Source organism: Physeter macrocephalus, chromosome 16 (genome assembly GCF_002837175.3).
Source record: "Physeter macrocephalus isolate SW-GA chromosome 16, ASM283717v5, whole genome shotgun sequence".
Taxonomy (NCBI): domain Eukaryota; kingdom Metazoa; phylum Chordata; class Mammalia; order Artiodactyla; family Physeteridae; genus Physeter; species Physeter macrocephalus.
In genome coordinates, this window is record NC_041229.1 from 60,958,914 (window position 1) to 60,973,211 (window position 14,298).

Below are 14,298 nucleotides of genomic sequence, written 5' to 3' on the forward strand. Positions count from 1 at the left end.
CCCCTCAAGTAGGTCCTCCAGGAGCCATGGTACATGCTCAATGTGTTCAGTAAGGTTTGTTAAATTGATAATTAACTCAGTTACCATTTGCCTTTTGAGATGCATTTCCCATTCTGATGGTCAAAGTGGAAACTGCAGTGTTATTCACAGCTCTCAACTGTTTGTAACAATCTGATGCTAAGATCCTATGGCATTCTAGAGCTGGAACAACTCTCTTACAGATATCTAGTCCAACTTTAGTTTTAAAGTGATAAAAGAGAAACCCAGAGAAGGGAAGTAATTTTACTGAGATCACATAGCTGGTGAATAGAATGGCATGGAGTCTTAACCCATGTTTCCTGATTTCCTGACCAGGTCCCTTTCTACTTCTCATTCAGTGAAAAATGATCTGTTTCCACTTCCCCCACTCCAGCCCCATTCACCTTTTAGGAAAGAGAGAAGAGATGACTGCCAAATACCATATACCAAAATCCAAATGACTCATCCCAGGCATGGCAACCCCCAACCACACTGGTACCAGCCATTCACTCTTCATTCTGCTGGAGGTCCCTGGCCTGGAAGACCAGCACATATGGATCTCTCTCCCCTTCTTTATTTCTTACCTTGTTGCTGTCCTTGGGAATAGCCTCCTTGTCTTCATCATCATCACTGAATGCAGCCTCCATGAACCCATGTACTTCTTCCTCTGCATGCTGGCTGTGGCTGACCTCATCTTGTCCACTACCATTGTGCCCAAAGCCCTGGCCATATTCTGGTTCCATGCTGGAGAGATTTCCCTTGAAGGCTGTATCACCCAAATCTTCTTCATCCATGCCACCTTCATTGCTGAATCAGGAATTCTGTTGGCCATGGCATTTGACTGCTATGTGGCCATCTGTGACCCACTGTGCTATGTCACAGTGCTCCATTGTGAAGTAATCATAAGGCTTGGTCTGGCTGTGGTCCTGAGGAGCTTCTCTGTGATACTCCCAGATGTGTTCCTGGTGAAGAGACTACCTTTCTGCCATAGCAATGTGCTACCACATACCTACTGTGAGCACATGGCTGTTGCTAAATTTGCTTGTGCTGACATTCGTGTCAATGTCTGATATGGCTTGTCTGCTCTGCTCTCTACTGTAGTGATACATACCTTGCACATCTTGGTTTCCTATACTTTCATCCTCAATGCAGTCTTCCGCCTCCCTTCCTGAGGAGCTTGGCAAAAGGCCCTAGGCACATGTGGCTCCCATCCTGGGGTCATTTCCATGTTCTACTTACTGGCATTTTTACCATAATTGCCCAGCAGTTTGGGCATCATGTTCCTCCTTATGCCCACATTCTGCTGGCAAACATCTGTATGTTAACCCCTCTTATGCTAAACCCCATCATTTATGGGGTCAAGATCAGGCAGATTCGAGAGTGTGTGGTTAGTACTTTGTCTTCACAGTGGAAACACTGCTGAGTTTGTATGACAGGTGTTATGTTTATCAACATAGGACCTCACATTTCCTTTGCCTACTTTGTAGAGGTTTATGAACAAAGGGTGGTACTGACTGTGAACAAAGTGATTTGTCATGGCTTTTAAAGATAGAATGCCATGTTATCTTGAGAAGGGTGGTGTTTCGGAAAGAGCACCAGTTGTCAGCTCAGAATTAGCTTTGAGTCCTGGGTTCGCCAAAAGTGATGTGTTTGACCTGGAGGAAGTTACCTATTCTCTTAGAGACTCTTCTTAGTGCATGCATAGGGTTCCAGAAAAATAGAAATATCAAAACCAAACTAAATCGTATTAAACAATGAGAATTATTTCCTACAATGAACTTGTCTAGGACATTGAAATTAAAACCTATAGGCAGAATTATATTAATTTAATAATATATACATTTGAGATATCTATATTTATATCTGTAAACTTTTATTCTGAATTAGAAAAGGGGCCAATGGAACAGAATAAAGAGCCCAGAAATAAACACTTGCATATAAGGTCAATTAATCTTTGATAAGGGTGTCAAGAATTCTCAATGAGGGAAGGACAGTCTTTTAATAAATGATGTTAGGAAAACTGGATATTCACATGCAAAAGATTGAAATTGGGCCCTTATCTTACACCATACACAAAAGTTAACTTGAAGTGGATTAAAGACTTAAATGTAAGTCCTGAAACTGTAAAAATCTTGGAAGAAAATATAGAGAAACACTTCTTGATATTGGTCTTGGCAATGATTTTCTTGATATCACACCAAAAGTACAGGCAACAAAAGCAAAATAAAGATGTGGGACTACATCAAACTAAAAAGCTTCTGCACAGCAAAGCAAACAATCAGTAAAATGAAAAGGCAACTATGGAATGGGAGAAAATATTTGCAAATCATATATCTGATAAGGGGTTAATATCCAAATATATAAGGAACCCATGAAACTCAGTAGCAAAACTCAATAGCAAAAACCCCACAAAAAACAAATAACCTGACTAAAAAAATGAGCAAAAGACCTGATTAGAACTTTTTCAAAGAAGACATACAAATAACCAATAGGAACATGAAGAGATCCTCAACATCACTAATTACTAGGGAAATGTGAGTCAAAACCACAATGAGATATCACCTGAAACCTGTTAGAATGGCTATTATAAAAAAAAAAACAAAAGAGATAACAAATGCCGAAAAGGATATGGAGAAAGGGGAACACTTGTGCACTCTTGGTAGGAATGTAAATTTGTGGAGCCATTATGAAAAATACTATGGATGTTCCTCAAAAAAGTAAAAATAGAACTATCATATGATCCAGAAATTCCACTTCTGGGTATATATCTGAAAACAATGGTATCAGTATCTCAAAGCGTTATATGCACCCCCATGTTCATTGCAGCATTATTTACAATAACCAAGACATGGAAACAACCCAAGTGTCCACTGACAAATGAATGGATAAATAAAATGTGATATATACACACACACACACACACACACACACACACATATATATATACATTTATGTTATTCAGACAAAAAGGAAATCTTGCCATTGGTGACATGAATGAACCTTGAAAACATTACATTAAATGAAATAAGTTAAAGATAAATAGTGTATGATCTCATTTATAAGTGGAATCTAAAAAAAAAACCAATCTCATAGAAAAGGGAACAGATTGGTAGTTGCCAGAGGTGAGGGGTTGGGAGTAGGGGAAATGGGTAAAGGTGGTCAAGGGTACAAACTTCCAGTTGTAAGATGAATATGTTATAAGGATGTAATGCACAGCATGATGACTATAGTTAACAATACTGTATTGTATATTTGAAAGTTCCTAAGAGAGTAGATCTTAAAAGTTCTCACCACACACATACACAAATGTAACTATGTGAGATGACAGATGTGTTAACTAACCTTATTGTTGTAATTATATATATTAAATCATTACATTGAGTACCTTTAACTTAAAAAATGTTGTATCTCAATAAAGCTGGGAGAAAAAAAGAAAAATGTGATACATATACACAATGGAATATTATTCAATCATAAAAAGGAAATCCTGCTATTTGTGACAACATGAATAAACCTGGAGTACCTTATACTAAATGAACTCAGAAAGACAAAAACAGTGTGATCTCTCTTATATGTACAATCCAAAAAAATTGAACTTTGGTAAGCATAAATTCATTTTCTACGTCTGTGGATCTGTTTCTGTTTTGCATATGAGTTCATTTGTATCATTTTCTTTTAAGAGTCCACATACAAACGATATCATATGATATTTGTCTTTGGCTTACTATGATAATCTTGTGTGTGACATGCAGGTGTGTACTTGCATCACTTGTTAGTAATTATTGGTGGGGATAAAATTTGAGATACTATGAAATCTCTAATTCCTTTTGGTGGAGACCCAGGGGATGGCAGTATGTCATCTGTGTAATGTACATCTCCAAGTATCAGGGTAACCCAATATGTCAAAATATTCAGATTTTGAGAAATGAGAATATTTAAGTTTATATCATTATGGCAGTCTCCTCCCACCAGTATATCAATTGAAGGGAAAAAAAAACCCACCATCATTTACATTGGTCAAACCCAAGACAGAGACACAGAGAAGCAGAAAAGCTGATTTCATACCCTACCCTTCTATTAAAAAATATTTCTCTATGACCCATGTTGGGTATACAGAATCCAACCCTCCCCCAGTACATCCCATTCATAGAGGACTGAGTTCTCCTCCATAGTCTCTCCAGCGTATCAACAAAGGCACTGGTCGACTTTGCCAACTTACACTGATTTAACTCTGTGACGTTGTCTCTTGCCTGAGGATTCTGTTCTTTTTATCTTTCCATCAATGCATCTTCTTTCTGTCCAGTGTTAAGATAGACCATTACTCATTCCTAGAAACAACTCCTTTATCAATAAGCTCTTTTTAAGATCACTGACATCTTTGTATAGTATCTAAGTTTTTCATGAAATATTTAGATTTGCTAAGGGCAATCTGAGATACTATTTTAGATAAGGAATCAGGGTTCCTAGAAGGATAGTGGCTCTCAGGCAGCCTAATGATTGATGCTCAGGTGTAGAGCTTCACTGTGCCAACCTTAAAAGCTTAAATTCAAGAAAGAGTTTGCTGAAACCAGGTGATACTGTTACCTCCATCCTGGCCTTCACACCAGTAAGGGTTCAACTGGAGAAGGAGAACTAGCAGGAGATAAATATAAAGAGGTTTACTTATTTATTGCAAAACATTCACTTATACAATAGTGGGAGCCGGCAAAGCGAGTCGTAAATCCGCAGGGCAGGCTATCAGGAAGGGGAAGCTGGGACTCTTGGGCATGCGTTGAAGCTTCTGTTCACAAGTGGAATAGCTTCTTCAGGAAAGCCTCAGATCTGCCCTTAGGGACTTTCATCTGATTGAACATTAGGCCCACCCAGCTTATCTAAGACAGTCTCCCTTATTTAAAGTCAAATGATTATGGATTTTGATGACATCTACAACAATACCTTCACAGCAACATGTGGATTAGTGTTTGGTTGAAAAACTGGGGGCTTATAGCCTAGGCAAGTTGGCATATCAAAACCCATCACACCTGCCATTTATATTGATATGCCCTTTAACCAACTCCACTAACAACAAGATGTGGTTGGGAGATAATAGTGGGAATGGGGGAGCACATCCAGCTGGATATTTAACATGGCAATCTAAGGCACGCATAATTCAGCCTTTATTTTACCTTTTTTTTTTTTTTTTTTGGCTGCACCACTGGGCTTGCGGATCTTAGTTCCCTGACCAGGGATTGAACCCGCACCCTCAGCAGTGAAAGCACAGAGTCCTAACCACGGGGCCACCAGGGAATTACCTCAGCCTTTATTGTAAAAGTGTGGCTGCTAATGGCTGTTTTTCTATAGGCAGTGGGGAGTCACTCATGATCTGATGTGTGTATGTTGGAAAGATAATCCTAGGTGTGTACGAGACAGGAATGATGGGATAGACTGAGGCCCAATTTATTTAGGAAGCCCTTTGCAAGATACATAGTAGGGATCTGACCAAAGGCCTAGAGATGGAGAGGAGAAAACAAAACTCAAATCACATAAGGAAGGCAGAAACATGTTTTAGTTGATCCAGATGAGTTTGGGGGCCAAATACAAGTAGCTTGTTTCATGGAGGGAATCATAAAGCAATGCAGGGCAGGAATATTGGTGTTGCAGGTCATTTGACATAGACCTCCGGTGACCTCCCTGCCAAAGTTTGCCTGCTGGCATCCTGACACCTCTGCAGAGACAAAGGTGGTTTGGAGTTCATGGGCAAAGGAGACAGGGCCAGTGGCTGAGAAGGGGAACCAACAGAGAGGTGCTGGTGTCCAGAGAGAGCCATCTGGATCCCTATCAGCCCATCGTCAGTGGACAGAGGATCAGAGGGGCCGCATTTCTTCCTCCGTCATTGAAACCAGGATTGAAGAAGGGCCGCAGAGGTCCAGCGAAGGCACATTCAGAGAAGGTGTAGATGAGGGAGCCACGGTCAGTGATGTTGTAGAAGGAAACAGTGCAGGCCTCATAGTCTAGGAAGATCCCAACTCGGCGTGCAGGCACCTGAAGGTGGAGGGGAGTCTGGGGGCAGGTGCCAGCCTTATAGTTTTGTTTGTTCCATAGCCAAATTGTCCAGAAGCCATTGTTGGGGCTGAGCAAAAACTGCCCCTTCCTCTGCACGGAGTCTCTACAAACCCCCAGGTCCCAGGCCTCCTTTCCCGTCACATCTACCTCCCAGTAAACTTTCCCAGAGTCAAAGCGCTGGGCACCCAGTACCATGGGGTAGGTATCAAATCTCTCCTCATTTTCAGGCACTTCCTGCTGGGTGTTTCCAAGCCTCACTTGTCTCCGATTCTCCGAAAGGATGAGCCACGGATTGGCTGTATGTGGATCCAGAGTGATGTGTACTGCAGAGAGAAGACCACAGTCAGGCCAGGAGAGTGTGGGGAGTCAGTGACCCTGTGCCTGTGGTGGGGGGATGAGGGTGAAAGGGTGACCCTGAGCCTCAGTGGGGGAGGAAATGACCCCCTAGCCAACTCTGACCCTTGCCCTGACCTTTGAGGGAACCACCTTCCCTATTTTTGCCCCTGCCCCACCTACTCTGACCTGTCATCTCTCCCCAACCCTGGGATGCACTGTGCATCCTCCTTATCCCCTTTCACTCCCCAGCAGGCCAGTCCCACACCCCTGGTACTGGCCTCACCTCCACATGTCCTCAGCATCTTCTTAACCCCAGGCACATAGCACACATTCCTCAGGTCTGGGGAGGTGATGTCCAGCTCCTTCAGGTTCCAGGACTCACTCCTGGGGGAAAAAGACTTAGCGACCCTGACTCCAACTCCTACCTCACCCAAATCCTGTTGCTATAATCGCCTTTGGGGATGACTGATAATTTAATATAATGCAAATTTGCAAAAACATCTCCTGTGTTAGGATTCCTGAGGGTGAAGGGCAAAAGGAGGTAGGATTTAGTTTCTATCCCAGACTTGCTGGCTACAATGGGCCTCTGCAGCACCTGGACAGTCTGTATCTCCACTCCGAGCCTGAGGTCACCACGCAAGCACATTCTGTTTCATTTTACATCAACGTGTCTGATATAGGCTGAATCACTTCCATGAGGAACCTAAGGAGTCTCACCCCTACAGTGGGTCTTACCCATGGCTCTTTCTGGGAGGTTTGAAACTGGTTAGATTCTTTTTAAAGAAGGAGTCCCAGAAGGCTGTAGACTCAGAACTTCCCTGTTGGTCATAACTTCACTTTGTGAAGACGTTACAGTCCAATTACTTTGGGCAACTCACCAACTGAGATGTTCATTAATTAGCCTTCTGAGACCAGAAAATATGTTATGGAGGATTGGGTCTTTGAGAATAGGGAAGAGGATGGGGATAACTTCAATGCACATTTTTTAACTCAAAACCGTTTTTCACAGGTATTTATGCCTCCTGCTGCCCCATCCTCTAACAAAGAAAACCTCTCCTTACCTTTCCAGGACACTTTTCACCTCCTGAGGAGAAAAGAGACAGAGAGTAAGATCTGGAGTCATTGGTTTACGACTGAGACTTCAGTCCTGTGGGTCACGCGATGCCACCCTGAGGTCCAAAGGACACTGCTCTCTGCCCCATCCCTCTGGACCAAGGCCCAAAAGATGCTTCTGACCAGCTTGGAACAAAAGGCATGTGTGGGTGCTTGTGGGGGAAGCAGAAACCCAGCATGGGTGTGACTTACAATTAGGGGAAGGAAGAGCAGCTTACAAACTCTGACTCAGAAAACAAATTAAAAAGACCAGATTCTTGGTGGGGTGGGTGGGAGAGAAAAAGGGGGCAAATAGCCCGCCTGGCTGAGGCCCAGAGACAGTCACAGAGAAAGAATGGCCAAGTCAGCATGCACAGAATGCACAGAAACTGCTCTTATTTGTGGGCTTGCACCATTTGGGGAGGAAGGGCTGGCTAGTTAGAGCTCTGTCCTCTGCTGTAGTTAATGTAGCCCCCCGGTCATGTATGTGAAACCAAAACATCTGAGAATATTCTGTGGCAGGGGTTGGGGTCCTTACCTGGGAACCGGCAGGCTCCTAGGCCCAGGCAAAAGTGCCTTAGAAAGCTCTGCTCAATGCTGGGCAGACGCAAGATTTAGACAACGGGAAGAAGAGAGCCTGCCAAGTCAAATCAATCCTGTGGGCTTTTTTGCACAAACCAGAAATGGCTTCATGACCATATCTGACCCAGAGACAGTGAAAAGGTGTGGGGGAAAGAGGAACCATAGAATGTTACAGCAGAGGGACTTTTGAGACCATCTAGTCCAAAGGTTCCCAAAGTGAGGCAAGCATATCATTGGTGGATGTGAGATGACTTTAAGTAGAACACACATCAATGTATTTATAAAAAATAGTTAAAAAAAATAAATTCACTGATGTGTGTTCTACTTAACACCTCTTACTATTCAGGTGAACTTGGTTAAGCTATTTAGCTTTAGTCTCTAAATCTCTTCACATCTCTGTACCTTAGTTTTCTCATCTATGAAATGGGGATAACAGTAGCATCCAACTCATTGCATTGTCATGAGGGACTAAACACCTGGCATGTTATATGTGCTATTTGAGAATTTGCAGTTATTAATATTATTGTTATGAAATACATTAGAAAAGGTATCAGTAACATAACACATGGTTACTATTGCTTAGGACAAATTTCTTTTTCTTTTTTTTTTTTGTATAACTTGTCTTGTTTAATTATTACTAAACTTCTATTAGGTAAGTACTGTTATTTATATTCCATTTACAGATTAGGAAACAGGCATAGAACAAGCAAAGTCACAAGGATAGCCATATAACTCAATAATTCGTGCAATTAGCATATACATCTAAGCTATATTACCAAATGAGAACACTGGCTTAGGCCAAATAAGGGAGAAACAAAGTCACATTTTAATATTTCTCTAAAATTCTCATTTCCTGGTCCTGATTTTCCTGTGAGGACAAAATTATGCTCACAAGGTTTAATTTTATTTTCTCAGTTATTTTACTTTTAGCTTTATTTCCTCATTTCCAATCTACTATTTTTATGTTCAGTAGGTAGTTCATAATATAAATGATAATAAAATTAACTAACATTTATGCAACCACATACTCTATTCCAGGTACTGTTCTAAGCATTTTATACGTACTGAAACCGAGCAGGACCCTGTGCGGCTTTCCCAAGAGCGGACCCTTTTTTTGTCCCTGTCTCTCTTTTTTTTTTTTTTAATTGAAGTATAGTTGATTTTAATTGAAGTATAGTTAATGTTTCAGGTGTACGGCAAAGTGATTCAGTTACACATATATATATACATATCGATTCTTTTTTCAGATTCTTTTCCATTATAGATTATTGCAAGATATTGAATACAGTTCCCTGTGCTATGCAGTAGGTCCTTGTTATTTATCTATTTTATATACAGTAGTGTATATCTGTTAGTCCCAAATCTCTAATTTATCTCCCATCCCCTTTCCCCCTTGGGTAACCATAAGTCTGTTTTTTATGTCTGTGAGTCTGTTTCTGTTTTGTAAAATAAGTTCCTTTGTATTATTTTTTTAGATTCCACATATAAGTGATATCATGATATTTGTCTTTGAGGACAAATTTCCTTTTAAACTAAATTTATTCAGGTAAAAGAGTGAGACAATTTTAAAGAGAAAAGTAACATGCTCAAATCATTTGGGTAGTTCACATAAGTAGCAGAAAGTGTAAAGATGGTAAATTTATGACTAAAGCCTGGGGAACCCCTGTTATTTAGCCCACTCCCTCCCCCTTGCTTCACAAATAGAGAAATTAGGTCTAGGAAAGGAAAATGACAACTTAGGGTAACAGAGAGAATTGGTGGCAGGGCTGGGGCTGGGCTACTGTCTCTATGAGATATGTAATACTATAATATCCATTTAACATATGAGAAACCTGATCCTCAGAAAGATTAAGGTCCTTTCTCAAGGTCATGAATCTGGTATGTATTAGAGCAGGCACTTACCAGAGATGTCCATTTCTTTTAATTGCTGCATGGAATATTCCCACCTAAATTTGTACCTTTCCATGCCTTGAATGCAAACCACTCATGGGTCTGAATTCCAGTTTGTTTTATTTAAGAAAACTCCAGGGACCAAGTCTCTGTGTGCTCTGAAGGCAGCCCCGAAGAGCTCTGGCTTTTTTCAATGACTCCCTGAATCTCAGAGGGGAGCCCGTCCTCAGGTCTCACCTGCAGCAGTTCCAGCGCTGAGCCCCGACTCCTCCTCTCTAGTTCTGAGATCAGCTCCTGCAGGGCCTGGCTCTCCTGGGCCAGCCTGGCCTCTGTAGCCCCCAGGTCTCTCAGCTGTTGCCTCTCCTCCTCCTCCAGCTTCTGCAGTTGCCTCTGCTCCTCTTCAGCCAGAAAGTTTTTCTGTCTTACAAACTCTTCGTGAATCCTCAATTTTTGTGCCTCAACCTTCCCCTTTGGTGTCAATGGAAAGAAAAGAGGTGTTTTTTTTTTTTTTTTTTTTTTTTGCGGTACGCGGTTTTGGTTTCCTCTTTGATTTCTTCAGTGATCTCTTGGTTATTTAGTAATGTACTTTTTTTTTTTTTTTTTTGCGGTACGCGGGCGTCTCACTTTTGTGGCCTCTCCCGTTGCGGAGCACAGGCTCCGGACGCGCATGCTCAGCGGCCATGGCTCACGGGCCCAGACGCTCCGCGGCATGTGGGATCCTCCCGGACCGGGGCACGGACCCGTGTCCCCGGCATCGGCAGGCGGACTCTCAACCACTGCGCCACCAGGGAAGCCCAGAGGTGGTTTTTTATCACAATCTCCTAAGCTTTGGGAATGGAAGTGCCCATATCTATTTCTATTCCTGGAAGACTCACCACTCTGGCTCTGTCTGGGAATAAACACACACGTATACAATTTTGCTGGGGAGGCGGGGGGCTGAGGCTCCTGGGACTAAGAGGTTAATGGGACTGGTGGGAGCGCACCATGGCTGCCCTCCAACCACAGCGGCATCTGCCTATGGTACCGGAGATTTCCTCAACCTCCTTCAAATCACCACCGGAACATGCCCCTTGCTCTTCACATCTCAGTGAGTAACTGAGGGAGTAACACCTGGTCCCACTGCCAACAACCTCGCAAAGACAGGCTCACAACCCCGTTCCTAAGTTCTGGGGAAAAGGAGTCTTTGGGATATTCTTGGCTTGCTCTCTCCTGCTTGTAACTGGAGGGTCACTCGATGACACAGGGTGACCCCTTTTGCCACCACAGCCTGACTCACCCTTCCCGGGTCCCAAATCTTCCTCTTCTGGGATCCCTTGGCCATGGGCTCCTTCCACTCCCTTCTAGTCCCTGACATGCCCCACCTCCTAATTCCTGGTGCAGAACAAGCTGTAGCTCTCCATTACACTTTGGACCAGTGATCTGGACATGGTCAAGCAACCAACTGGTCACACTGTTTTTCCTACCTTACACCTTGATGGTTCCCTTAAGTCTGTTCCTCACAGCCCTTGTCATTTCCCGACAGGCCAAGTCATTGGCATCTCTCCTGGGATTCCTCTGTCCCAGACACTGAGGCTCTGTGCTGTCATCTCCAGAGACTGGGCTCAAGGAGCAGGAGCTTCACGGTATGTCTTGTCCCTCAGCACCTTCTCTTAAGACTCTCCATCTGATTGGGAGCTCTCTTTGAGCCCTACCCTTTTTTATTCCCCTCCATCAGGAGACCTAGGGGACAGTTGGTTCTTGGGGAGTGAGATATAGGGACTGGCATAGCTATGGTTAGGGCTTTCTTGAGTCCAGGACCCTGGACCCTCCCCAGGCTTCTGATCTAAGATTCCCTTCATGACATGACTCTTGCCTTCCAGGCTGCTTTCTTCATTGCAACATCCACTTCCAACTTCTCAGCCAACTCCTGCTTGTTTCTTAGTTTCTGTAGTGCCACCTGGAGCTTCTCCTGCAGAGAAAGATAGCAGGTTAATGCCCACTCAGATCAAGAAGATGCAGTGGCATGAGGTGGGGGAAGATCATACTGATTCTTAGAAAAGTCTGAGTGCAGAGGATGAGCAAGAACTAGAGTCTGTTTGGGGTAGGAATTCTGTAGATGGGAAGACTTTGGAAAAAGCCTGATGTTTCTTACAAAATAGAGCCACACTGTTGGGGTAGTAGGGATGGGGGCACTACTCATTCTTAATTAACCAGGAGGCCACAAGGAAACATGATCCATGCAGCATTTTCCCATAGCATACACCCTGCTCCTGGGGAATGAGAAAATTGTGCTGAGCTTGCAATTCTCCCCTTAAATAAGACACAGAAGGCAGGAGACCCCCATCCTTTCCCCATCCCCTCAACTCCACAGGTGACTCTCTCCCATTCCCAGCCCTGGGGAACAAAGCAGTCATCAAGGCCCTATCTCCTTTCTACCTGTTCGTGCCTCCATGCTAAGGCCTCACCTGGTACTCCTGAGCAGCCTCCTCAATAGGGACCTTGGGGTGGTCACGGTGTTTCTGGGACTGGGAACACACCCAGCAAAGGGCCTTTCCATCTTCCTTACAAAATAGGTGAAGTTTCTCTCTGTGCACCACACACAGCTCCCCTTGTGTGCCCTTCTTGGCATCCTGGCTGATTTTTCTAAGATTCTCCACCATGTTGGCCACCTGTCGATTGGGCCGGAGGTTCCGGAGCAGGAATTGGTGCCGGCACACAGGACAGACGCTGCCCCCAACTTTCCCAACCTCAGAGATGCATTTCTGGCAGAAGCTGTGACCACATTCGATGCTCATGGGCTCCACCATGGGATCCAGGCAGATAGAGCACGTGACCTCCTCCCACATCATTGCCAAGGGCATTGCTGAGGCCATAGGGGTAATGTTCCTATTAAGCAGCACTGGGAAGATCTTCCAGTGGCCTAGTGGGAGAGAAGAGGAAAGGAGGAGAGAAGAAGAGGAAGGGAGGAGATGAGAAGATCTGTGTGAGAAAAGCAAGACAATTCAAAGGAAACCACCAGGGAGAGTGAGCTGGAGGGGGTGAAAACAAGAAAAGAAAAGGAACTCAACCTGAATAACAAGAGCTTCTCCTCCACAGTCTGGTTCACTGATCCAGTCAGACAGAAGGGGAAACTGAGTCCCCAAAAGAGATAGCAAAAATTGTTGAGAACCTAAGATACAGCTGCTTACAATTCGACTTTCATCATGTCCATCTCTTCTTAAGCCCTCAGTGCTCAGGCTTTACCTGTCCATCTTCCATCTCAGGCCACTGGTCTCCGACTCTGTTGAGAGCTAATCCTAATAGTAGCGACCATTTACCATGCACCTTCCAGGTGCCAGATGCTACATACTTCACATAGATCTTCATTAATTTTTGCAATAATGGCAGGAACTATCTATATCTATCTATAATATGAATATATATAAGAATATTTATATTTATTCTTATATATTCTCATAAGTACATATGTATATCTGTATGTGCACATATGTATATGTGTATATGTATATACATATGTGTATACACACACACATACACACAAATGTGTGGTTGATTGAGCACTCCCTGGGCTCTTCTCTCAGCTACTCTGAACCTGGCACCTGTCTTCGTTTCTTCCAGGGCATAGACCCATACGTTTCTAACATTCTAAGCAACCCTGTCCCTCTCACCTCCAGAGGGGGCTTTTTGGGGATGGGAGTCTCAGAGATTGCAGACCCACCCCACACCGGGCTGCCCTGGACCACCCTCCGAGCTAGGTTGCCATCCTAGTTCTCCCAGTTTCCCTGGGTCCTTCATCCCAGCTCAGGTGCCGGCAGCAGGGCAGCCCGAGCTCCTTCTTGGAAGTCAGGTTCGCAGCCCAGCCTCCACCCAGGCAGTAGGGGAAGAACTGCTGGGTTAGGGTTGAGGGAGACCTGCTGCGAAGGGAAAACTGAGATCGAAGGCTCTAGGGGTGGGGACTGCTTAGGAAGGGGCTCTTCAGATCTGGGGAAGGGGAGAGAGGTCCCTAAGGCAGGGCTGGGGTACCTCCGTCTAGCCAAATTCACTCACCTTTTCAAAGAACTGAGCAGATACTAGCCGGCTCCCTGTTTCACTTTCGATTTCCTGTCAAAGGCCAGTCTGAAAGGGAGGGGGGCGGAGCAGGAGGAGAAAAGGGAGGAGGAAGGAGGAGGGGTTGAGGTGCGGCCTGCGACGGGAACCGTGGGCGGGGTCTCTTTGGAGGCTGAGACTGAGTGAAAGCTCCGCAGCATTTAGTCCTTGCTTTGCGCTCCCTCCTGTGTCCTCACTGTCTAATAGGGTAAAATATCGTTATCTGCTACGTGGAGGAGTCATGCTGCTTTATCTGACACTGGTCATCACCCC

At 44.1% G+C, this 14,298-nt stretch overlaps 1 protein-coding gene and 1 pseudogene across 1 annotated transcript; one reads left to right on the plus strand and one right to left on the minus strand.

Annotated features, from left to right (window-relative positions):
* The first annotated feature begins 491 nt into the window (after window positions 1-491).
* Window positions 492-1,441, plus strand: LOC102973663 (olfactory receptor 52B4-like; annotated as a pseudogene).
* A 3,974-nt stretch (window positions 1,442-5,415) lies between these two features.
* On the minus strand, window positions 5,416-14,062 carry TRIM21 (tripartite motif containing 21). Its single transcript, XM_007116848.4, has 7 exons — window positions 13,987-14,062; window positions 12,405-12,859; window positions 11,813-11,908; window positions 10,198-10,428; window positions 7,458-7,480; window positions 6,680-6,780; window positions 5,416-6,383 (listed from the first exon to the last, which is right to left on the minus strand). The coding sequence occupies exons 2-7, from the start codon at window positions 12,810-12,812 to the stop codon at window positions 5,836-5,838; spliced, it is 1,407 nt and encodes a 468-aa protein (XP_007116910.2). The 5' UTR covers window positions 12,813-12,859; window positions 13,987-14,062; the 3' UTR covers window positions 5,416-5,835.
* Between the last annotated feature and the right edge of the window lie 236 nt (window positions 14,063-14,298).